This window comes from Carex rostrata, chromosome 3 (assembly GCF_964058835.1).
Source record: "Carex rostrata chromosome 3, lpCarRost1.2, whole genome shotgun sequence".
NCBI lineage: Eukaryota > Viridiplantae > Streptophyta > Magnoliopsida > Poales > Cyperaceae > Carex > Carex rostrata.
Window position 1 is genome coordinate 11,914,281 of NC_135920.1, and position 22,431 is coordinate 11,936,711.

General features: G+C 36.4%; 2 protein-coding genes and 1 long non-coding RNA gene across 8 annotated transcripts; 1 reads left to right on the forward strand and 2 right to left on the reverse strand.

Annotated features, from left to right (window-relative positions):
* Positions 1-1,141: 1,141 nt before the first annotated feature.
* Positions 1,142-6,160, reverse strand: LOC144551518 (uncharacterized). 6 transcript variants are annotated; one of them, XM_078299497.1, is made up of 4 exons: positions 6,013-6,160; positions 4,750-5,510; positions 2,070-2,165; positions 1,142-1,936 (listed from the first exon to the last, which is right to left on the reverse strand). In XM_078299497.1, the coding sequence occupies exons 2-4, from the start codon at positions 4,935-4,937 to the stop codon at positions 1,375-1,377; spliced, it is 846 nt and encodes a 281-aa protein (XP_078155623.1). In that variant the 5' UTR covers positions 4,938-5,510; positions 6,013-6,160; the 3' UTR covers positions 1,142-1,374. The 6 variants fall into 6 exon arrangements, with proteins under 6 accessions (XP_078155623.1, XP_078155627.1, XP_078155625.1 ...); XM_078299501.1 differs by having other exon boundaries at positions 2,070-2,162; positions 6,013-6,157; XM_078299499.1 differs by having other exon boundaries at positions 6,020-6,087.
* A 6,691-nt stretch (positions 6,161-12,851) lies between these two features.
* LOC144551520 (putative magnesium transporter MRS2-G) lies at positions 12,852-15,695 on the forward strand. Its single transcript, XM_078299502.1, has 4 exons — positions 12,852-13,261; positions 13,742-14,139; positions 14,437-14,724; positions 15,342-15,695. Exons 1-4 carry the CDS (start codon positions 12,934-12,936, stop codon positions 15,618-15,620), a joined length of 1,293 nt encoding a protein of 430 aa, XP_078155628.1. The 5' UTR covers positions 12,852-12,933; the 3' UTR covers positions 15,621-15,695.
* A 106-nt stretch (positions 15,696-15,801) lies between these two features.
* Positions 15,802-16,705, reverse strand: LOC144551521 (uncharacterized). Its single transcript, XR_013510829.1, has 2 exons — positions 16,554-16,705; positions 15,802-16,228 (listed from the first exon to the last, which is right to left on the reverse strand). It is a non-coding gene; the product is annotated as an uncharacterized LOC144551521 (long non-coding RNA).
* Between the last annotated feature and the right edge of the window lie 5,726 nt (positions 16,706-22,431).

The window sequence follows — 22,431 nt, forward strand, 5'->3', positions numbered from 1 at the left end:
TTCTGAATATGATATTAATTATAACTACCATGACGCAAACTATAAACATTTAATTATGCAAATTTAAACACTGTACTATGCATGCTTAAACATTTACATATTAAATACAACACGTAACAAGATAAATTTTATACATTTAACAGTACAATTTTTAAACATTTTAATAACACACTTGTAAACACTTGCAATATTGAGATGTGTAGGCGTGGGTACTGATGTGATCATGTGAGGTGCACGGATGCGAACATGGGAATGAAATCCACTGCTATTATATTTCCGTAAACAGTAATCCTGCTATCCTTGCTTTTCCGAATCCAACCGTTCAATTTTTTTCGGGAACGAATCTCAAAGCAAGTTTTGTCAAAACTTTTCTGTGCACGCATCTGGAAATAATTCAATGACTGAATTTGGTAAAACATGGATAGCAGGAACACTATTCACGCACAAGAATAACAGCAGATTTTGATCCTGCGAACATGGTGCGTGTGGGGCCGCGCATTGACCAACAATAGCTTCTTTCATTTCATTTTTTTTTTTTTTTGATGCGGAAATAACTATTACTCAGTAACAGTTTGCATCCGAAACTGTAGAAGGCATGTTGAGAAATTGTAACACTCTTAGCTTTTTCTTTCTTTTTAAATAGTGAAGTATCTACCAGCGTTTTAAGAAGGCAACGAATCATTACAATGTCCAAGTAGCACCCACCTATGGTGTGGCGTAAACCTATTTTTCGGTAACTTAAGCCCCACAAGGCCATAACTATTACCAAAGTTCAATATGTGTTTCAAATTGTTGCTGCTGAAAGCCTGAAACAATACAAGGCACACTATTATAGTTGCAGCAAAAAATTTAGGCAGAGACGGCACCCCGGCATGGAAATCACACTGTACTTTTTTTCCCGTTTTTAATTTGCTTACTTTTTATTTGGAGCTGGTGGCGGTGGTTAATACATAGACAATGCACCATGACTAATTGTTAACTTAAAACAAGATCTGAATTTGCACCATGGAACTAAAAACTTCTATGAAGTGAGAGAGTAGAAAGTTTCTCCGACAGTGAAATCCAAATTTCTCAGAACCTATCATCACAAATAATAATTGCAAGGTCCTGCCGCAAGCAACCAATCTCAAAGAAAAACAACTGAACGAAAAACTCAATGCTGCTAGCAAAATAATGAACAACAATCCCATCCAGCATAAAGCCGTAAATAACAAAGTACATAACAACCTCTCAACATACCCATTCTTCACAAGACACTAACAAAAGATATCTGACCTGTCTCGCTTAAGAAGCAACCAAATAAATATAAGGCTCCGATAGCAACACATGCATGGCCATATAAAACATCACAACAGAACCAACAAAACCACCCACTCAGTACCTACGGGGTGGGCCACGGTCAAAGAGCCTCCCTGAAGGACACTCATAAGCAAAGTGGCCCCTACCACCACAGTTGTGACAGATCATGAAAGCACCCATGCAGTCCCTTGCCATGTGACCCACCTGGTGGCAAGCCCGGCAAACAATATCCCTGTCCCGGTTGTAGCCGGTCTGCCCCCTGTACCCACCACCACCCATGTCCCTCTCATTAAGTGAATCGGATTTTGGGCAGTTGCGGGCCACATGGCCGCCCAGATTGCAAAGGTTACATACGGGATCGTTAGGGCAGTCCCGCACAAGGTGGCCTGTTTTGCGGCAGTTCTTGCATGCCTTCTCATTGGTGCACTCGTTCAGAGTGTGGCCCACCTTGTAGCAATTGGTGCAGAGGCGGGGGGTGTCACCTGGAAAGGGAGGAGGGATGCGGCAGTCACGGGCCAAGTGGCCTGCCCGCCCGCACTTGTGGCAGATGCCCTCGTTCGGGCAGGTGCTGGCTGTGTGCCCGGGTTCTTTGCAGTTGAAGCACAGGGTTTTCATGCTGCACTCCGCTGCAATGTGCCTGTCACATTTCCCAAAAAAACAAGCAAACAGCACAAGGCACCGAAATGAAACAGAGAACCTGACTTAAAGACTACGAAATGCACAATGCTTATCTATGAACTTGAGATAAAGTTGAGAATTGTAGTTCTTACCCAGGGAGTCCACAGTTGTTGCAAAGAGCAACAGTTGGGCATTCTCTAGCAAAATGCCCAGGGCGCTTGCAGTTCCTACACAGCTCAGGCCTCCTGAAAACATGACAGAGAATGTGAAAATTTGCTCATCACAAGACATAAAACAAATGGAGGCATTGAATAATTTGAGACCATTTGAAAGAACACTGAAGTTGACGTTTTAATTAAATGCAAAGAATAGCACATTACCAAATTAAGAAAAAATAGGACAATTAAAGTGATCACAGGTAGGTGCAACCAAGTGTAATATATACATCTACCCAGTCAGGGACTCAATAAATCGGGGCAGGGCAGGATAAGAGCATGTAACCTTCTCCGGTAAATATTCATAGAAGAGAAGAGCCCTCAAAAGTGGGGAAAAGTGGGGGCCTGGATAAGGTGAGAGAAGGGTCCCCTTTGGAGCATCTCCTCGCTCTCTATTCAATACTCTGGATCACAGGATAGGTGGGGAAAACTAGACTCCAAGGATGAAAACTTGAAAAGGAAAAGGAGGCAATGAACAAATATATTCCTCTTTACATTTGAAGAAAAGGTGTGACCCAAATTTAAATATTATTATGGGCATAGATGCCTGCATTCCAAACTAAAATAATGGAAGGACAAATAGTGATTTCAATAGACAAGGTAGATGAAATAAATTGGATAAATTTTTGGCAGTCACTGAGCTGCACTCGAAATTCGTTTTTCATCACTGAACTTTGATCTGTATCCGAATTTGACCACTCTGTCAATAGTTATGTATCCAATAGAGAGATTCAGAGAGCATACTACAATCCATTTTGGATAACGAATCACTTCACCTTTATCTATTATCTCCTGCTCCCTCCAAGCAGACCATAGTGAGATTCAGAGAGCGTACTCCAAGAAAATTTAAAGTAAACAATCTGGATAAAAGAGGGAACACAAACATACCCAATTGGAAAGAAAAATGAGACTTGGGTTTGTTCTACAATAATCGTGAAGTTGGAAAAAAAAATAGAATGTTCCCTGCCAAATCCTTGCCTGTTTCTCAATTTCTTTTAGACTGATAACATGAAAAAGAAGCTTCTAGTTTTCCACAATTAGAAAGAATGGAGAGTTAGCACAATTTCTATTCCAATTAAATTGTGAAACGAGTACCCCCCTTAATCATTCTAATCCCTGATCCCATGGATAACGATAAAAAGTATCCAACTATCATAATAAGAAGGAAAAGGAAATTGGAAGAAACAAGTTTCCAGTCATCCCATTCTCTCGTTCCAATCAAGATCAAACCCAACTAAAAAGAAAGGAGGGAGAAATAAGAATTTAGTCCAAAAATTTACAAACCTTCCCAATTAAAAAAACAAATAAGATTCAAGCACAATAAATAAATAAAATCGCTACTCAAATAAAAGAGTGGAATTATCTATGAAAATGGCGACCAGGCAGTTGTCAGAGCAGCAGCCCAGGCGCTTCCAAAGTTAGTCATGTCATAGGAATGCTTGTCAGTTGCATTAGGGGTGTAAACGGTAGGATACCGACCGGATAATGATCAAACCGTATCCTTATCCATTATAATTTTCGGATACAGATAGTCTCTGATACGATACGGATATCGGACGGATACGAATACGAATACAGATATGAATATCATTTGGATGATTAAAAACAAATTATTAATGTACATTCTAACAAAGAATAACATCTCATATATATTTTTCTCATTCATAAATGGAACTAATATTTTTCATAATAAGTTTGTTGATTTTCGGATACAGATAGTCTCTGATACGATACAGATATCGGACGGATACGAATACGAATACAGATATGAATATCATTCGGATGATTAAAAACAAATTATTAATGTACATTCTAACAAAGAATAACATCTCATATATATTTTTCTCATTCATAAATGGAACTAATATTTTTCATAATAAGTTTGTTGGTTACAAAACATATATCATTTACCAAAACGATAGTCACTAATCATGTCATAGTGTTATATTGTTCATCGGAATATACCAACCCAAGCTTGATAATATTTTTTTCTAAGCATATAGGATAAAAAAATTTAAAAGAGCCTTGAACCAGCTGCATATTTTGTTTCTACATTCTCAACAAAATCATATATCAATAATATGCGACTAAAAATACAAGAAATAAATCATTGGTATGTACACACAGTTTAATAGATCATTTTAAAACATAGAGACAGACCAATGTCGGAGCTTGTCCTCTCATGGTGAAGAGAGGGAGAGAGAGAAAGAGGTTTGACAAGGTGAGACTTAATTAGCAATGTAGTACAAATAGGGACGAAGCAGAAGGAAGGCCGCTCGCACCCTTTCTGCTCTAAATCCCTTTCTTTAGTCTACTCGAACAAAGAAGTAGAGGAAGAATCAAAGAGGGAGACACGAAGACAGCAGTAGCAGACAGGAAGGTTTTCTTGGATGAAATTATTAACAGCGTAATAAAATTTGGTTATCTATTGAGGTTAGTCACCAAACACGGATTCTAACTGAAGTGAAGTGACCTTTAAAATAATCCCAATCAATTCCCTTAAGAGTGCACAAGTGCAAAAAACAAATTCAGTCCCTTTTTTCACCTTTTGACTTCTAACAACACAAGATACTCATTAAGAAGAGAATAGCAGCAGAGTCTTATGAGAAAAAAGTACCTATAGTCACGGCGATCGTTGCGATCATTGCGGTCATTGCGCCTATAGGGAGCAGGAGCTTCACGGTAGGATGGCCGCTCCGTCCTGATCCTGCGGCCTCTTGAGGGGCTATGGCTGCGGCTCCTACTGCGGCTACGCTCACGGCTCCTGCTACGGCTGCGGCTCCTGCTGCGGCTGCTATCAGTCATCTTTGCCTCCTTCAAAAAATCTTCTCCACCTCTAAAGCCTATGCAACTCCACCTCACTTCACTTCACTTCACTTCCTGTCCACAACAAAGCCACACACCCAAAACCATCTCCATAAGTCATACTCCTACCATGCATCATCCCTCCACAATAACACAAATACCAAATTGCACCAGCAATACAGTCTATTTGATTCAACACCAAGAGAGATGATCAACTACTGTACAATAGAATGAACCATACTAGCACTTCATGTATACCAATGCATTATTGTTGTTACAGCATACAGTTCTTTCAACTAAATCTACTATTTTACTCACCAAATTACTGCAATGCTACTCACAACCATCCTCCACATAAAAAGCTTTCAGATGGAACCATTTCACCCACCCTTTTCTTTTACCATATATTTTCCATTCTTTCTTTTATTATTTTGGACCAGGTCCAAAAACAGTGGTCTAATACCCCACAGATTACAAGGCCAATCCATTTCAACCCTTATCACAACTGAGCATTCACATATCTCCATAATCCCTCAACCTCAAAAAACAGCAGAGGCTTCTGAGATTTGATCCCTGATCAAGTTAGAAAATTGGGATATATGAATAAAAGAGGCATGGTAAGATAATAATCCAGGGAAACTAATACGGTCTGAATCTATATAGAGTTAGTGTCGATTCAGTGACGACTTCCTTTCCTATATATTAGCTGATGATATACCAGCTAAATGGATAGACATTTTAATATATCATGATTAATTAGCCAAAAAATCAGTAAAAGTAAATTAGGCGTCTCCTTAACCCACCATGTTCATCCAAGAGTCGCGCATTCTTCTATCGATAAGAAAGAACAATAATTAAACAGGAAAGAGAGATACTCATTAGGGATTTTGCTACCCCTAAGAAAGCTTTAAAATCTAAAAAATACTAAAGAGGCTTAATTCAATCTATAGAAACCAAGAAGATACAAATAATTCCTCTTTACCTCAGTTCCTACCCTCAGGATCCAACAGCGCACTAGATTTTACACCAGATCTAATCTACCCGCGACGATAGCTTTAATAGGATTAGGGTTTACCTCTTACCTTCTTCGCTCCCTTCGCTTCCACGTCTGAACTCTGAACAAAGCACGCTATATTTTAGGCCCAAGGCTAGCGCAAAATTTCTGTAACCTCATCTGGTCGTCCCGATGCTCTGAAGTAACTTAAAATTTGATTTTAGATCCGAACCGTCCGATCAGAATCCGGACCAATCCTGTCCGAGGTATAATGCACGATATCTCTTAATATTCGTGCCAAAAGAGATCTGACGGTTTAAATAAAAACACAAAATTTGACTCACTTTAGGGGATCAGGACCCCGGTCATAACTCCTACCCTCCCATTTATGTCCGTCCGATTAAGATTCGACCGATCAGATGTTACCAAAGATCTCTCTGGTTTTTTGCCTTATTTTTATCGATGGACTAAGGATTGTCTATGACCGCGAGAATCTGCATTTGAACCTTTGTAACGGGTTCCGTTGACCCAGTCTGCTGCTATTCATAGTCAAGATTTGTTGTGTTTAATTTGCTAATTATTCGTAAATTAAACATTTTTCTGGTAATGACAAATCGAACGTCGAATTATTCAACTGACTGAATTTTGATTGAATAATTCATAAATTTTACGAACTTTTTTTTCTGAATTTTACAAATTATTCGCAAATACTTTGTGAATATTTTTTTTTGGGTTTTTGTTTACTTTCTTATGAAATTGTGATCTTTAATTCAGATAATTTCAAATTATTCACAAATTATACTTGAATTACTAACTTTTAATCTTACTGAACTAAATCCAAATAATTCATTCGATACTGCTATTCATCAATCAAGAAAAAAGCAAGATGCTCCTATTTCAAATTTCGAATGCATATAATTTTTTTCTTATCGAATGCGTATAATTCGTTTCGGGTCAGTCAAAAAGAAGTCTCGGATCAGTGCATCTTCAGTTTTTTTTTTTCTTTTTCCTTTATTTTTCTCCCGAAGCAGAACTTTTTCCGAATTTTCTGTAGTTACATCTATGCAACCAAAAGTGTGACAAATAATACAGTAATAATATCATAGTCGGCTAACTCGTTTCATAATTAAGCACAGAAGTTTGTTGCCTATGATTTTGTGTCAAGGGCATGTGCCTGCGTGTGGTAGACATTAGATTTTTATATGAATTCGACAGAAAAAATAACATTGTGCATCAGTCGATGATCAAGGTGTGGTATTTTGTGTTGAGACTCGACCATAATTACTTAGGCTGCTGTGTTTCAGAACTTGATGCGTAAAAGAAGAAAAAGGGAAAGAGAAGAAGGTGACGAGCGGCGACATTTCTCTTTAAATAATAAAACTTACACGAGTAGAACTAAGGTGTTTTTAAGTTCACCAAATCTCTTAGTGAACTCAATTCTAAAATTTATCGAATCAGTCTCAAACGATAAATTTGAACCGTTGAAATCTACCTACCTTATGAGTGATGTGTCTATATGTAAATTTTTTTATTTTAAAATTAATTTTGTATAGAGTCAAGTGGTCAAAAAAATTTCAAAAAATGAATGCATTAAAATTAATTTATTAACACTCTAATTTTGACCGCTTGACTTTAAACTAAATTAATTCGAATGTTTAAAATTTTTGCACATAAACGCATCACTCGTAAGGTAGGCGGATTTCAACGGTTCAGATTCATCATTTAAAACTGATTCGATGAGTTTTAGACTTTAGTTCACGAAAAAACTTGTAAACTTAAGAACGCCCTAGTTCTACTCAAACTTACACTTCAATTTAGTAGCGCTTCCAATACTTGCTCCTCTCTTTTTCCTAGTTTACTCTCTCTCTCTCTGATTCTTCCTTTTTGAGCAGGTGAACTCGTCCGATTAATCTTAATTTGACAAGTTCTCACCTCGGAATAGTAAACTTGTATTTCCCCTCTCTCCACATCCCCCATATAAAGCACACCCTTAGGCTCTGTTCGGTTGCATCAGTGGAAATAGGAATGGGTACGGGAATGAAAAATTTTGAACTGAAAATTACTGTTCATGTGGGAAAAAAAAATTCAGTCTGAGTGAATTTTCATTTTCCCACGTGAACAGTGATTTTCACGATGCAGCCGAACAGGCCCTTAATTACATGCAATACAAAAAGTAATAGAGTTTGCATCAAATATATTATATTTGTAATTTTTGAAAAGGTGATAGGTTAGTGAACTTTTTACGAGATCCTTGAAATTAAATAAATTGCAAATTTTTATATTGGTGTGTTCATGTACTGTACATCAAATGTATATATATTTTTTGTGCATGTTTGAGGTGTTATCTTTTAGAGTGCTCATCTCATTTTTTTTTAACAAAATGAGTCCAATACTAGATATATTTTGCCGTCATTTCAATAGTTGTTTTTTTTTTTGGTGATTTGTACATAGACAGTGTATAAAATTGGAGTAAGGCTTGGGTGCTATGGATAGCATAGAGGGCTACGGTGCTACGGCTCAATATTCGAGTTTTCAAAATTCTAACGGTCGATCCGAACGGTTCATCTTGTTCTCCATATTAATATGTGTTTGGAGACCAAATTTTACATTTTTTGAAAATTTTTTACTATTTTTTTAGCTAGGTAGAAAATCAAATATCTGAATGGTGCAGAATTTTTTAGATCAAGTGATTTTCTACCTAGCTAAAAATATAGTAAACAATTTCCAAAAAATGTAAAATTCGGTCTCCAAACACATATTAATATGGAGAACAAGATGAACGGTTCAGATCGACCGTTAGGATTTTGAAAACTCGAATATTGAACCGTAGCACCGTAGCCCTCTATGCTATCCATAGCACCCAAGCCTTACTCTATAAAATTGTGTTGAATTTAACATATGAATAATATAATTTTTTGTTGTCTCTATGTTTTAATCCCTATACATTTTAGTATTCTTTGTAGAAACCATTCCAAATAATATGTACGTCATTTATCTTACATAATTTTTCTTATTTTAAAGTTAGAAATAATGCATACTTTTTGGAACTGTAATGTATTTGTTATTTTTAAAATAAGAATTTGACTTTATTTTTATTAAAAGTACTTAAAAAAATATAAAGATATTCTTTCAATTCGTGAATTGTGTTGTCTAGCTCAATTTTTGTTTTGTTTAATTACTTCATGCATTTTCTTATTTTTTAGTTTTTACTAAGATAATTAACTATAAGTTTCATGTCTTGTTTGTATTATAGAACCGTTTTAATTTTGCATTCAATGAAAAAAAAATTGAAATTAAGAAAATATTCTCAGATTTTCAGCTTCTTAAAGGCTTTTTTACATGGATCATTTTTTTTTACATGTGAATTTATGTATTGTGTTGCATTAATGCTAACATATTATTGTTCTTGTTAATTGTGTATTTCAAGTATGATATAAAATTAGTGACATATTTTTGTTAGATTTAAAAAGTTTTTTGAGTTCTTATCGACTATTTCATTAAAAGTTTATTTTTAGGGTAATGTTTAGTTAAAGTTTCTAAAGGTACATCTCTTTCTAAATTATTTCTAAAATTAATAAACCACTACTGGACTTCTCCATTTACTCCTAAACTTAGAGGCATACAAATCTATATTTATTCCTTCTCTGGAGATGACCGAAGTTTGCTTTTACAATCTATTTTCATTTTTGTTTTATTACACAGCTCATCCTGGTTTGTCTTTAGCATAGAATAAGAGGATACAATGTATTAGAGGCTGCCTATATATAGGATGTAATACTCATTTAATTGATTAATACAAAACATAGAAAACACTATTGCAAATCCATTCAATCTGGTGAGCACGGCCATGGCTAAATCATCATCGGTTAGAGGAGAGCTAATGAAAACAAGCTTGTTGGCAAGGTGTCTGATTTGTTGAAGGTACTCCAAGCAAGAGGAGGAGACTTTTATTGCGGTTTGGATCTGACGGTGAAGGTCTTGAAGTCGAGCTCAAGATATGGTTAAAAAAAATTGCTTGAGTGTTGATCATGTAAAGGTCGTCCGTGGTTAAATATGATACCACTTGAGCTTGGATGGACTCGGTAAGGGATTAACGGATCCGTCCTAATAGGAGTTAGTCTTTGATGGCCCTAAGGACAATGTACCTGTTCGGCACAGCTCCTTTAGCCTCTTTTACTTCTTAATATCCTTTAGCCTCTTTTACTTCTTAATCTTAGTTAATTCGACCGAACACTCATTCCTTAGTATGGATTTAGAGACCTCCTTAGCATTGATTCTTAATCCATCCTCAACCCTTTCTTAAGATACAGGCTCCTTTAGAGAATCTTTCAAGTGTTTCTGGACTATTTTACCCCTGGTTCGTACAGCTCCGTAAGGGGTGATCTTTTCTTTCTTGCCTAGACTACTCTTCTGATTGGAACGAGAGGTTCATGCTCAAACGAGAAATGGAATTAGAATTCTTTTCCAATAAGCTGATTGGAACACGGATGGAAATGAGAATAGAAACGATTTGATGGGATTTCAGGAGCGTCAAATCTTGTGGAAAAATCATGGGAGACAGGATGGTATTTGGCAATAATTCAATTTGCTAGCATGAAAAGTCCCTTCTGTCCTTGTCTTCTCCGATAGAGATGGATCTAGAATGTGTTGGACAGGAGGCACAGTGGAGAGGGAGAAAAATCTGTTGCTAGGTCCAAGAATGGCGTCTGTACAGTTCTGTGATGCTTATTAAGATAGGGGCTCTCAAGACAGGAGATTCCCCTCTCCAAATGTTGATTATGTTTAGTTTTTTTCTCAAAGTTAGTACTACTTGACTCTTATTCAAAGTATAAGAGTATATATGGAGAGAAAAATTTGGACTAGATGTTGAGAGGAGCAGTGGAGAAAGATTGAACTGATATTGTGTTGGAGGAGCAGTGGATAGGGAAATGAAGATGTGAATGGGAACGTAAAGAGGAAAAGTTTGAATGGCAATTAGTGTAAATAAGTTGAAACTTATGGGTTTTTTGGTTTATCTTCAAATCATTTATTCTTTCTAAATTAAGCATTCCAATCACCAAAATTCAATTTCAAATTATATCTTTTCTATGGGAGGTATCTCGCTGACCAATTGGCCGACGGTATGCATACCGCGAAACTGTGGCGGTTTGGGGGTCCCCAATCTAAGTATGGCTAATATATCACTTCTATTGCGTTAGTGGTGGAAGGCCTATACTGAGCCAGCGAGCCTTTGGAGAATGACAATAACAAGACTGAAACTCAAGGGAGGCCAAACTATGGGACCCAGGGTCTGGGTGCAGACAGGATCGTTTTTTTGGTTACAATTACGGAAAATAAAACACCTGTTCAGTTGGAGTACAGCTTGGTTAATAGGCAATGGGAAGACAATATCGTATTGGTGTGACTTGTGGCAAGGACTACCAAGAGTGGTTACTGTGCCTTCGGCTATACAAAATTCAAAAATCTCACTGTTTGAGGCCCTGAGTAACATCCGGACTATAAACCCGGATGAAACGGTGGATCTAGCTTCTGTGCATTTTAATGAGGAAGTAGATAAGATATTATGGAGATGGAGTCCTAATGGGGACTATTCGGCAAAGTCGGTCAATCAGGTGCTAACTCAAGGGGGTTTGATCTCGTGGGGTTTCAAAAGAATATGGAAGTATAAAATACTGGCCACGGTCAAGATATTTGCATATATGATGCTTCACGGCAAAATTCTAACGAGAGAAGTGCTCCGAATGCGGGGTATGAATATCCAGCAACACTGTGAAATGTGCCGGAACTGCCCTATCGAATCTGACCTACACCTTTTCTATTTATGCCCATATGCAGTTAATGTTTGGTTTGAGGTTGCACAAATAATGCATATGGAATTTATGGTGCCGGCAATGACAGTAAGGCAGATATGGGATGCATCATACCAAAGGGTATGCACACATGGAAAGAAGGGGTTGAAAATTTGGGGTGTTATGTTTATTGGTGTGACATGAGCTATATGGAGACAACGCAATGCAGTCATCTTTAACGAACAGCGACTACCGGCGAAGTTGGTGGCCGAAAGATGCATCCAAGATGTGAGATTATGGCTTAAATATTGTTAAAATAGATGCTCAATAGTGTTTACTTTTCATTATGGCCGTAAGGGCTGGTTTCGCGTGTGAAACAGGGCCATGCATGATGGGAGCCTATATTGTACCTTGTAACTCTTTTGTATTATTATAAACAACTTGCCAGTCGCCGGCAAGGTTTCAAAAAAAAAAAAAATTATCTCTTTTCTGCTCTATTATATTGAAATGAATTGAAATTTTGTAATGTTACCCTCACGAGTCGTTAGCAGCCCCGGTACAATCTACCGACTATCCGTTATCTTATATTAATTTTATATTATTATATAAATAAAAAATTCTCAAAAAAGAGCTGTCTTCCACTTACTACGTTGACAACTGACCGTGCGATACTTTTTTTTATTGAAGCCCTTAGAGACCGTGCGATATAAAATGGGCGGCAGAGACAATCTAACATCTTTCCACCGTCCATATTTTGAGTTTAGATTCTCGGAAGTAACTCAAATTTTGAGTTCAAATCCGAACCGTACGATCAGAATCCGGGCCAATCAGTTCGGATGTAGAATGCACGTGGCCCCTTTAATATTCGTGGTAGAGCAGATCTGACGGTCCAAGATCTAAACTCAAAATTTGAGTTACTTTAGGTAAATTTTAAAAACTATATATCCAGCACGACGGAGATAAAGCGCTGAATCGAATGATCAAAGTCTTTTTTTTTTTTTTTTTTTTATTGAAACTTGATAGTAGATTCGTGAGAGAAAATCGAACTCTCAATATTTGAATATAATAACTCTAAAACATCTTTCTAACCAATTGTGCTACCTACCTCTTCTTTCCCTCGAATGATCAAAGGCAAAGCACAATCAAAACAAAAAGAAAATGTGAAAAAAAGGAAGGGAAACCCCAAAACAAGGGAACCGTTCCGACACAGAAAATGGGAAAGCGATCGGGGAAGAAGCCCATCGCCTCCCTCTTGCGAAAGTTCCGACCATCCAAGCGGTCGGACTCGTCGCCGCTCTTAACCTACGGCCGCCCAAGCCCGATCAATTCCTCCACTGAGGCGACGACCGCTGCTGTGTTAAGCGCCGGCGCCAAGAGCATTAAAAAAAAGACCGGGCCGAGATTGTGGATGCGGTTCGATCGGACCGGCCAATCCGAGATTTTGGAATGCGATAAGAGTGTGATCATCAGGCGGGCCGGGATCCCGGCCCGGGATTTGCGCATCCTTGGGCCGGTTTTCTCTCAGTCGTCTAATATCTTAGGTGAGCTGCCTGTTCTTCTCTTTGTAGAGATTTCATTTCAGATAACGTAATTTTAAGTTTAATCCAAGTAATTTTCTGCGGGGAACTGCTTATTTTATTGTTTAGAAGAACAAAAAAATTATAATTATGTAATCCAGGGCCCTATCCCTTCAATTTGATTCTAGGTTAAATATGTGGCAAAAATTCAATTTGTGCAGCTGATATTGCTCCTGATAGAAAACTCAAGTTATTATTCTATTTTACATATGTATTAATCATCTGATTGTACTAACTTACAATTTACCAATAACCTTGATAAGGCACAATTAAGTCCACAGTTGTGTTTTAAATTTTTGCCACATATTATTTTAAAATTAGGAATCATACAATGGTCAGAAATTTTTGAGAGCCATTGCAAAATAAGAAAGCTTAAGGGGCTAAGTTTTACAAATCGGAAAGATTTTAATTAATTTCTTTGGTAATTTCTATTGGTGTTCTCAGCAAGGGAGAAAGTCATTGTAGTTAACCTTGAGCATATCAGAGCCATTGTTACTGCTGAAGAAATTTTAATTCTGGACCCTCTATGCCAAGAAGTTCTCCCATTTATAGATCAACTGAGGCAGCATGTCCCTCTAAAAACCACAACCCGGGCTGACGATGGAGAGAATCAAGGGACAGAAGTACCTTCTCAAGCTGAGCGCGAGCTTCCCTTTGAGTTTCAAGTACTGGAGGTTGCACTGGAGGTGGTCTGCTCTTCTTTGGGCTCTAGTGTGACTGATCTAGAGAGGGAGGCATATCCTGTGCTTGATGAGCTGGCACGGAATGTCAGTACAAAGAATCTCGAGCGAGTGAGGAGCTTGAAGAGTATTCTGACTCGTCTGTTTGCATGCATTCAGAAGGTATGCTTGAATTTCGAGCATTTTGCAAATTGAACTGAAATACTTATAAACATATTAGAACTCAACTTAAGCCAAAAACATCCGCCATTGCTTGCATCTTTAATCGCAATCAACTTAAATAAAGAAATGATTTAATAGATTGCCTGCGAGGCACATTTTTCATTTAAGTTTTGACACCAAACATGTCGGTTTCAATGACGTGATTTAATCTGTCTGTTACTGAAAAATAAACTAGTTATTGATGTTATGGTCATGGTTGCCATTATTTTCTCATAATAAAACACCTGTATTTGTCAGGTCAGGGACGAAATTGAACACCTATTGGATGATAATGAAGACATGTCGGACTTGTACCTGACAAGAAAACAGATTCAGAACCAACAATTGGATGCACTAATGGCAGGTGGTACTTCAAACAGCATCGTGCCAGATGGCACCAACATGGGGAGACTGAACTCGAATAGGTATCAGCGTAGCATAAGCATTGCAACCAGCATGTACTCTGATAATGATGTAGAGGATCTTGAGATGCTCCTAGAAGCCTACTTCATGCAGCTGGATGGTATCCGCAACCGAATCTTGTCGGTTAGTCCCATCCTTTTTTCATAATTTGCAATTTTATTATTCTCATCTACTTCGCCTAATTTTTTAAAGTTACTGAACTTTTGGACTTTGTTTCTATTGGTTCATATTATTTTCTTTTGTTCTAATTGATCCAGAAGACCTAAACTAATTGGAATTGCTCAGTGTTAACTAATGGTACATATCTTCTTCTTTTTTCAAAAAAACTAAAAAAAAAAGCATCCAACAATAGAGGGGAAACACTGAATTCATAGGAATTATGATATGTAGGGGAAAAAATCGGCTAGGGACTTGCCTATCAAATCACCATGTCAACCAATAATAATTTGCCATTTGGAGGGGACCATGTAACATAATCTCTATTTTTTATCTATAACTTCCTTTCACTGATGGATTCTCTTTCATGAAAAGATTGGTAGAATATAGCTGATTTTACTAGTAATTAATTGCTAATTGCATACGGCAAATTTTATTTGGTAGCAACACCCCGATGATTCTTTCTTTTATAATCTTACTTTGTATATTGTTGTGTAAAGTGCTGCTTATCCTGGCCCTTTTATTGTGTTAATTCTTGTGGCACGAGAGGATCTGAGTCTGTTGTGCTTGTTTGAACGGAGCAGGTACGGGAATACATAGATGACACAGAGGATTACGTGAACATACAACTGGACAACCAGCGAAACGAGCTGATTCAGCTCCAGCTTATACTAACCATGGCATCGTTTGCAATTGCGCTCAGCTTTTTAATATGTGGTACCGTTGCAATGAACATAAAATGTAGCCTCTACACAACAACTAATCTCTTTGGGCCTTTTGTCGGGGGCAACTTGTCTGGATGTTTCGTAATTTTTCTGATCATGTTGGCCTACGCCAGGTGGAACAAACTACTTGACCCATGAATGTTGCTTTGATCCGTGAGGCAAGGATGCACACTGTTGTTTATAGTGATCTGCAAATTGGATTCGTTATGCTTTGTAGTGAAATTCACATGACGAATAAAGTATGACCCCTTTTTATTGGTTTAGAAAAAGACGAAAAGCAAATATGTGGTACCATCAAGTGTTTTTTATTGAGAAAAGGGAGAAAAACAAGTACTATCATTAAAATTGTTAATATTTTACATGTCATAAAATGAGGAAAAATGATGCACGGTGCAAGTTTGTATCGCTAAACTACTTTTTCTCTATGGAAGGAACTCTTCGCTGTAATTAAAGAGTTGCCAAAAACTTAAACCAAGCTGCAGTCCAAATGCAGCATGGATTAGAAAAATGGTCATGATGCTGCTACCAAGGAGTCCGTGTGCAACTCGTAAACCTGGATAGTCCAGAATGAAAACATCACAAGTGCAATTTTAGATAAACAGCTCAATAAATTATTAAAATATACCATCTAATTGTTAGATTTAACTAGGCCTGAGATTGCAACGGATACTACCTCAAACAAAGCAGGTAGAATAGATTGGATAGTTAACAGTCCAAGGCCGATTGCACCGGAAACTGCATGTGGGCTAAAAACAGGAAACACTATTAGAACATGCATGGGTTTGAAGAAAGAATGTCAGAACGTAACAATATTACGGAATTAATGAGGTCTGTGCCTAATAAGTTGGGTAGTGTGTACCAATAAGTCATAACATCCAGAGTTATTTTTTAATTTTGTTTTCGGGGTTTTCATCAATTGGATCAGGGATATTAGGCATTGATCATGCTGAAATGAAAAAAAATTGGTACCAAGTATCAGTACTTGAGAACAATGTTTGGGTGCTCCACTTTGGTCATGTATTTACCAAAATACCAAATACCGAAAGTTATATTACTCCCAATAAAATGTACCTCTCAAAAATTGGTTTATCAGAAGTCAGAAGAGCTGTTATACCACCGGTTGCACTAGTGTGAAAAAGAAAAACATGCCAGCAAGAAGCTTTGGGTGAAGATCTTTTGCCTTGGCCTTCTCCTCCTATAATAATTATTTTTTAGCTTAGCAACATCGATGTCAAGACAACAGGAATGCTATTTTTTTTTTCAGCTCAATTATTTCAAATGTGTACCGTGTAGGGAGAAAAATCCTTTCTGACTTTCTGTGAATGTTATTTACGTCATTAATTGGTTCGGTTAAACATTTTCATCGCAGATGATTTATGTTATATAATATTTGAAAAGCTACATGAAAAGAATAATAACATAAACGAATAGATATGAATACTTCATATTTTAACTATTGGTAAAACATATGTATCACAATAATACCAAAATTTGACGAAGTAGATATAAATATTTCATGTCTTAAAAATTGGTAAAACATATACATCACAGTAACAATAAAATTTGACTAAGTAGATATTAATATTTGCTGTCTTAACTATTATTACTTACCGTTTCATATATTAATAGTTCGAATATTGTCAATTTAAAAAATGTTAAATTAATATACTTTACAACGTAACAATTCATACTTCAGTTATTAGTATGAATACTTTTCTCGGTACCTATCAATATGTTCAAGCATCAAATAAATTAATTAATTTAAGTTACTTTACAACATAACAATTCACATTTCAATGTGTAAGTATGAATACTTTATATGTTATATATTTTTTAGAAATACAAATGTCATATGTAAATAATTCATACTTCAGTTATAAGTATGAATATTTTATTCAGTACCTATCAATACATTCAAGCACCAAATAGATTAACTGATTTAAGTTACTTTACACCATAACAATTCACACTTCAATGCATAAGTGTGAATACTTGAAATTTTAGATATTAATATTTTTACAAAAACTACCGTGATGGTGATTGTGCGATGGCGATCCCGCTAGGTAGTTAATTCACGAAGCACATTTAGAAATTTTTCAAAAATATTTTACAACATAAAAATTCACACTTTAATGTGTAAGTATGAATACTTGATATTTTAAAAATAAACGTTTACAACAATTATAACGCTGACACTTGAGATGGTCATTACGCATCCGTTTGTCCTTGGTTTTCTGCGTGTGGTCCCTATCGTAGTTGCATTCAAGCAACGTTTGCGGCCCTCCAAGTCGGTAGTGATCCCCCAGGTAGGTAATGTCAAAGACACATTTGTGAGTTTCTCAGAAATACTTTACAACATAAATATTCACACTTTACTGAGTAAGTATGAATACTCGACATTTTAGAGAAGAATACTTGAGAAGGTATGAATATTTGCACAGAATCTCATTTGAAAGTACTTCATCATGAATCTCATTTGAAAGAGAAAATTACGTAGAAGATGTTTGTGGTTTTAGATTTGCAAAATTCTTCACAGATCGTTAGAAATATTGACGAGATTAAACGGACAAAAAAAATTCACTTCTAAAAACGTGTAAAATATGAGTGTGTAAAAGAAAGTTGATGTCCATTTTTTTTTAATACTTAATGTTTGAGGTATGAATACTTAATATATTATATGGTAATACTTGCGCGTATAAGTATCCATACATGCGCGTTCCAGTTGTAAAAAATTTCAAATATAAGTGGTCCCCCAAATAGTTAGTGGTCCCCATTATACTTTATATGTCAGTTAGTTAGGGGGGCGTTTAGGGGACTGGAGTAGGGGGATTGTTAGTCGATCCCTTCATCTTTTACACATTTTTAGAGGTGGTTTTTTTTTCTCCGTTCAATCTAACAAATATTTCTGACAATCTGTGAGGAATTTTGCAAATCTAAAACCACGAATATTTTCTACACAATTTTTTATTTCAAATGAGATCCATGATGACATACTTTTGAGTTGTTCGTTGCACAACTATTCATATCTCGTCACGCAAGTGTTCATCTCTCATCGAGAAAGTATTCATCCTCGTCCTGTAAGTGTAAATACAAAAACTGGACACATCACTCATCCATCTTTTACACGTTTTTAGATGTGTTTTTTTCTTCTCCGTTCAATCTAAATAATATTTCTGATGATATGTGAGGAATTTTGCAAATCTAAAACCACGAATGTTTTCTACACAATTTTATCTTTCAAATGAGATCTATGATGACATACTTTCGAGTTGTCCGTTGAACAAGTATTCATATCTTGTCACGCAAGTATTCATACCTAAGATATCAAGTATTCATTCATACACGTTGAAGTATTCATATTTAAGACACCAAGTATTCATTCGTATACCTCTATTTTTTTCAAAAAAAAAAATTATGTCATTTCTTAGTATGCCGTGGCTTAATTCACCATTAATAAAGTTTTGTTCTTTGCAAATAACTCAGTACTTCATGAGGAAGGAGAACACAGACATGAAAGGGATTAATTGCATCCACAGATACAAAAATATTTTGATACGTCGACAGTTATATTTTGACCCGGCAGAGGTGTACTAAAGTATTCATTCATACACGTTGAAGTATTCAATCTCGGCAGAGGTGTGCTTGATTGGAATAGAGTGACGGATGATCTCCGGCAGAACGTCCGTTGGAGCGGAAGCAGCAGGCATAGACGAGAAAAACGGAGGCGGAAGTAGAAGCGGAGGTGGGAGAGAGAGGCAGAGGCATAGGTGAAAGAGGGAGGTGGGAAGTGGAGGTGGGAGACCGAAGTTTGCTTCTCTGGAGGCATCCATTTACTCCTAAACTTAGAGGCATACAAATCTATATCTATTCCTTCTCTGGAGATAACCGAAGTTTGCTTTTACAATCTATTTACAATCTAGAATGAGAGGATACAATGTATTAGAGGCTGCCTATATACAGGATGTAATTCTCATTTAATTGATAATACAAAACATAGAAAACACTATTGCGAATCCATTCAAGTACTGTTTCATATGATGGTATCAGAGTTAGCTCAAGAGAAAGCCGTGAATTTCAGCAAACGTGCCGGGTTGGTGCCGGCTAGCCATGGCAATTGATACGACAAACTAGTTATACTTTGATTCCAATCTGGTGAGCACGGCCATGGCTAAATCATCATCGGTTAGAGGAGAGCTAATGAAAACAAGCTTGTTGGCAAGGTGTCTGATTTGTTGAAGGTACTCCAAGCAAGAGGAGGAGACTTTTATTGCGGTTTGGATCTGACAGCAAAGGTCTTGAAGTCGAGCTCAAGATGTGGTTAAAAAAAATTGCTTGAGTGTTGATCATGTAAAGGTCGTCGGTGGTTAAATATGATACCACTTGAACACCTTTAACTTTATTGTTTGCTGGTAAGTTACAGGGGCTTATATAACATATCTATGAATGATTAAATTGTCTCTATTTTGTAATCACCAGCTTACATCTAGTTGGAGGCTACTTGACAACTCGTAATGATGTCAGAGGAAATGCAAATGGAATGGTTATTCTTTGCTAGTTCCAGTTGATGAGAGGATCTTTTGGCTTTTGTTTTTCTTGAGTTTTGTTTAAAGTTTTAATTTTGTTTCTTCTTTAATTTTTGTTTTTGTTTAAGTTTTAATGTTTTTTTTTTCTTTGATTGTTGTATTAATTATTATTTTCTTATGTATTAATTATTAACTTTGGGCACTTTTAATTATTTGAAGATAATAATTATATTAGATGGCAAGAAAAATGTGAAGGAGGGTATTTAGGTCTTTGCATGTTACAATATATATTATTATATTTTATTTGTATTAAGGCTTCATTCTTAATCCGACTATTTTACTGAACAAGTGCTTCTTAGTAAGGATTAAATTTTTAATCCACACCCTCTTAAGGAGGGTTGCCGAACACCCCCAATAAGTCGGATTGACCTCGATCAGATTGGTGGTTGTACGAATAGTCTTCTCAGACTCTGGTGGCTCAAGAAATCTGGTATTGTTAAATCATGAATAATAGGTTGGATTTGAGATTTCCATGTGAGAAAATTGTGTTGGTTTAATTTTATAGCAATAGGAAAATTAAGGGGTATAACAGGATCGGTGTTGGGAAGAGGTAATGTGATCTCAAATCCAACCTATGTGATCCAATTGTCTGTCTCGTTTCGGAAGTAGCAGGTCTTAGCTATGTGATCCAATTTTGCACAAATTTGGCACTTAGGTCGTGCATTGTTTGGGGCATTAGGTCTTGGGCTAGAGAATGGAGCTCTAAAACGAGGTTGAAAATTGTTATCGGGCATGGCCAATATCAGGGAAATATAGGCCAAGAAGCGGGTTTGGGTTAGGGCCAAGAAGCGGGTTGGTGGGTTTGGGTTAAAACCCGGTTGGTTAGTGGGTCGGGTCTGAGGCAGATAGGTGTAGTTGGGTTTGGGTTTGGCAATGAAAGCCACTGAGGAGGGTAACGAGGAGAAAGAGCATTAGGCAAATGTCATGGCTTACCAGTTAATATTATCTCTTCCCACCACCGATTCTGTTATACCTCTTAATATCCTATTGCTACAAAATTAAATCAACACAATTTTCTCATATGGAAATCCCAAATCCAACCTATTGTTCATGGATTTAACCTTACCATATTTTTTTGAGTCACCGCCGCCTGAGAAGACTATACGTACAACCACTAAAGATCGAGGTCAATTCAACTTATCTTCCTTGGGACCGTTAAGACCAATTCCTATTAAGATGGATCCGTTCATCCCTTATCAAGTCCATCCAAGCTCAAGCAATCATCCCTTAACCACCGTGTGACCTTTGGGGAGAGTATCCTCTGCGGAGAATTCTCTGCGAAGCTGTGCAGAGCTTTTAATCTGGTCCGTTCGTTTTGATCGGACGGACCAGATCAGAGGAGGCCCAAATTTTGAGATCTGATCTGGTCCGTTCGATCAAAATGAACGGACCAAATTAAAAGCTCCGCACAGCTCTGCAGAGGATAGCGTTCCGTGATCTTTGATCGACACTCAAGCAATCATTTTCAACCACATCTCGAACTCGACTTCAAGATCTTCACCGTCAGATCAAAACCGCAACAAAGTGCTTAACTATTCTTATCTCTGTTTTTAAAATTCAAACATTCGACCACTCAACATGATTTTCCTATTAAAATGAGCTGGGATCAAAATTTTTTTACTATTTTTTAGATAGGTATAAATCATTGTTTTATTCGACCATCCAAAAACAGTGATTTTGTATATATATATAAAAAGTTGGTAAAATATACCAAAAAATATATAAATTTTGGTCTTAAAGCACATTTTAATACATAGATTATATTGATCAATTTAAATCGATTGTTTCAACTATAAAAACAAAAATAAAAATATTAAACATGACTCAAAGTCTCGAACACAAAAATGAGACATTTTAATCCTACTATTTGTAATTAATAATTTGAGCAACTAATAGAATGACTCTTTTATTATATTCTCTCCCTTCAGCAAAAGTGACAACCACAACATACATAGATCACGAAATAAGATAATGAAATTTGAGTGAGTCTTTGGTACTATACATATCACGGGTTGTTCCGTAATATAGATCAATATTTCCGTTTTTTAAATCCTAACTGTCGATCAGAACCGTTCAACATAATCTCATGTGAATATGTACTTGAACGCTGAATTTTATATTTTTTTTAAATTTATTTAAATTTTTTTAAGATAGGTACAAAATTACTTGATCCGAAAATTCTGGACCATCCAAAAATGGTGATTTTCTACATATTTTAATAAATAGTAAAAAAAATATAAAAAATATAAAATTCAATCTAGAAATTTATATTCATATAAAAATTATTTTTAACGGTTCAGATCTACCGTTAAAATTTTGAAAATAAAAATATTAATCTCTATTACATACCAAATCGTCACACGCAT

What these genes read in the sequence shown, in the direction of transcription:
- LOC144551520 (XM_078299502.1), top strand. Translation starts at nt 12,934, where the DNA reads ATGGGAAAGCGATCGGGGAAGAAGCCCATCGCCTCCCTCTTGCGAAAG. An exon ending in TGTTTGCATGCATTCAGAAG is followed by an intron (nt 14,140 to 14,436) that starts GTATGCTTGAAT and finishes TGTATTTGTCAG; the next exon opens with GTCAGGGACGAAATTGAACA. An exon ending in TCCGCAACCGAATCTTGTCG is followed by an intron (nt 14,725 to 15,341) that starts GTTAGTCCCATC and finishes TGAACGGAGCAG; the next exon opens with GTACGGGAATACATAGATGA.
- LOC144551518 (XM_078299497.1), bottom strand. Translation starts at nt 4,937, where the DNA reads ATGACTGATAGCAGCCGCAGCAGGAGCCGCAGCCGTAGCAGGAGCCGT. An exon ending in AACGATCGCCGTGACTATAG is followed by an intron (nt 2,166 to 4,749) that starts GTACTTTTTTCT and finishes CTGTCATGTTTT; the next exon opens with CAGGAGGCCTGAGCTGTGTA. An exon ending in AACAACTGTGGACTCCCTGG is followed by an intron (nt 1,937 to 2,069) that starts GTAAGAACTACA and finishes GAAATGTGACAG; the next exon opens with GCACATTGCAGCGGAGTGCA.